This window comes from Wasmannia auropunctata, unplaced genomic scaffold (assembly GCF_000956235.1).
Source record: "Wasmannia auropunctata unplaced genomic scaffold, wasmannia.A_1.0 LD294816.1, whole genome shotgun sequence".
NCBI classification, from domain to species: domain Eukaryota; kingdom Metazoa; phylum Arthropoda; class Insecta; order Hymenoptera; family Formicidae; genus Wasmannia; species Wasmannia auropunctata.
This window is the reverse complement of record NW_012068074.1, coordinates 1-1,984: the sequence shown is the minus strand read 5'-3', so window position 1 is coordinate 1,984 and position 1,984 is coordinate 1. Positions and strand designations below refer to the sequence as shown.

Here is a 1,984-nt window from a genome sequence, read left to right as displayed (position 1 = left end):
GAGTAAAGATGGCAAGAATAGAGCATTTGAGTTAAAGATGACAAAAAAACTATACGGTGTGTCTTACCTAAGCCAACGAACGACACGATCTTATCATGGTTGTACGTCTGCACGTTCAGCTCTTCCTCGGGCGCTACGTAAAGCATCGAGAAATCCTCCTTAGGCGGATGAAACTTTTCCATGATCCCGGGCGGCGGCGGGGGCGGCGGTGGCAGATATGTGGGCGGCGCGAATCTGGTGGCGGGATAGCTCATGTACGGCAACGGTTGCACCATGACCGGATGCACGGGATGGGCGTTCGCCGGTGCCACGGGATGAGCGTTCGGCTGCTGCATGTGATAATTCGAGGAGAACTTGTCGTATCGCACGGGTTTCTCGGCGAACAACGGCGGATTCCTCTCGAAATTGTTGCCGGGCGGCGGCTTGTTGACGAGCGGCGGCGGTACGGCCGGGGAAAAAACGGGATTCGATGGCGCGATCGTCGGGGTTTCCTCGTTGCCGTTGTCCTCCGAAAGCAGCAGCTCGTTTATCTCGAAGCCGAACGTGAGCTCCGTCGGCAGATTGTTGTTCTTCGCGATGTCCGAGGAGGTCTCGTCCAGCAGGATCACCGCGGGTCTGGGTGTCGAACTCTTCTGCTGCGCCTCCGCGGACGACCTGTGCGACTGGTCTTTATCGGGCTGCGCGTTCTGCGACTTCGCCTTCTTGCTCTCCGCGCTGTCGTCGCGCTGCTGATTATCTTGCTTCGAGCCTTGCGGCTGGCAGACTCCGACTTTCGTCGCATCGTGCTTTATCGCGGTGCTCTGATACTCCTTCGTAACCCTAACTGTCCTCGGAGGATCGCCACCACTGGTCGTCTTACTGCCGGATTCAGGTTCGACGCTCTGCGAGTCCTGCGGAGGTTTCGTGGTCTTCAACTTCTGCGCGTCTGCATCGTGCAACGCGATTGTTGGGTTATTAGTCCTGCTCTCGGATTGCGGGATGTCGATACTATGCGATTTTTTAATTGCCTCCTCGTGATAAGAGGGCTTTTTAACGTGTTGTTCTTCGTGGGATCCCTGAGGTTGTACAATTGGATTACTGTGTACGTAATTCCTACGAGAGCGAGGATTGTTGGCTCGTGGAAGCGTAGCAGAATCCTTGTTGACGGTGCAATTATGATTGTTATCGATATCGACTGGATTGTAATTCATCGTTGTACTATTATTATTATATCTTGGCGTTACGGCGTTCGTCGCGGTAGTCTCGTTTGAATTTGGGCTGTAATTACTACAAGTCGCGCTCTTCTGCTCCTTGTTTTCCGTGTTCGCTTGCGTTAGGCTTTCGTGCATCTTCTCGATTTCTTGCACATATTTAAACACCTGGATGTTCTTATTGATGGCCTCTTCCTGAGCTTCGGCTTTCTTTCGGTCTGACGAATTCTTCATCTTCGCCAGGGTCGGCGAAAGTGGTTTTTCGAAAGCCAGACCCAAACTCGCTGCTGCATGGTTCGACTGAGCCTGCTGCTGCCTCGCTTTCCTGTCCGGATGCTGCAGCTCGTCTAGACTCGGATAGTAATCCTGAGGCACTTTATCCGGTTCCGAGAGGGTCTTAGGCGGAACACTCGGCCACGTTGACGTGTTTAGTATGGCGGACATGGTCAGGTTGTGCGACATGTGTGACATGTTGATAGTAGCCATGCGCGCTATGTCCGCGTAACTCGCCTGCGGAGTGCCGCCCGACGATATTGCGACTTTGGACAAATTGTGCTTCGAGGTGTTCGACGTAACCGGCAACGAGTGGACTGAATCCAAATCGCTACTATCCGCCGACTTGTCGCTGCAAGAATCACAATGTTTGTTTCAATATTAAAATCGAATTAAGGCCGAATTATTTGTTATATATATACATGTACATATATGGAGTTATTTGTCTAATTACCTCGGAGGCATACTGCTAGCCGATTTTCTTCGGAGTTCAGGAGAAAGAGATCGGAAGAGCACACGTC

General features: G+C 52.1%; 1 protein-coding gene across 1 annotated transcript; it reads right to left on the bottom strand.

Moving 5' to 3' along the window:
* Nucleotides 1-67: 67 nt before the first annotated feature.
* Nucleotides 68-1,961, bottom strand: LOC105461303 (actin cytoskeleton-regulatory complex protein PAN1-like; the record flags this gene model as incomplete). Its single annotated transcript, XM_011707804.1, has 2 exons — nucleotides 68-1,815; nucleotides 1,918-1,961. Coding segments are annotated over 2 exons (1,792 nt in total), but the record flags the coding sequence as incomplete, so codon positions are not given.
* Between the last annotated feature and the right edge of the window lie 23 nt (nucleotides 1,962-1,984).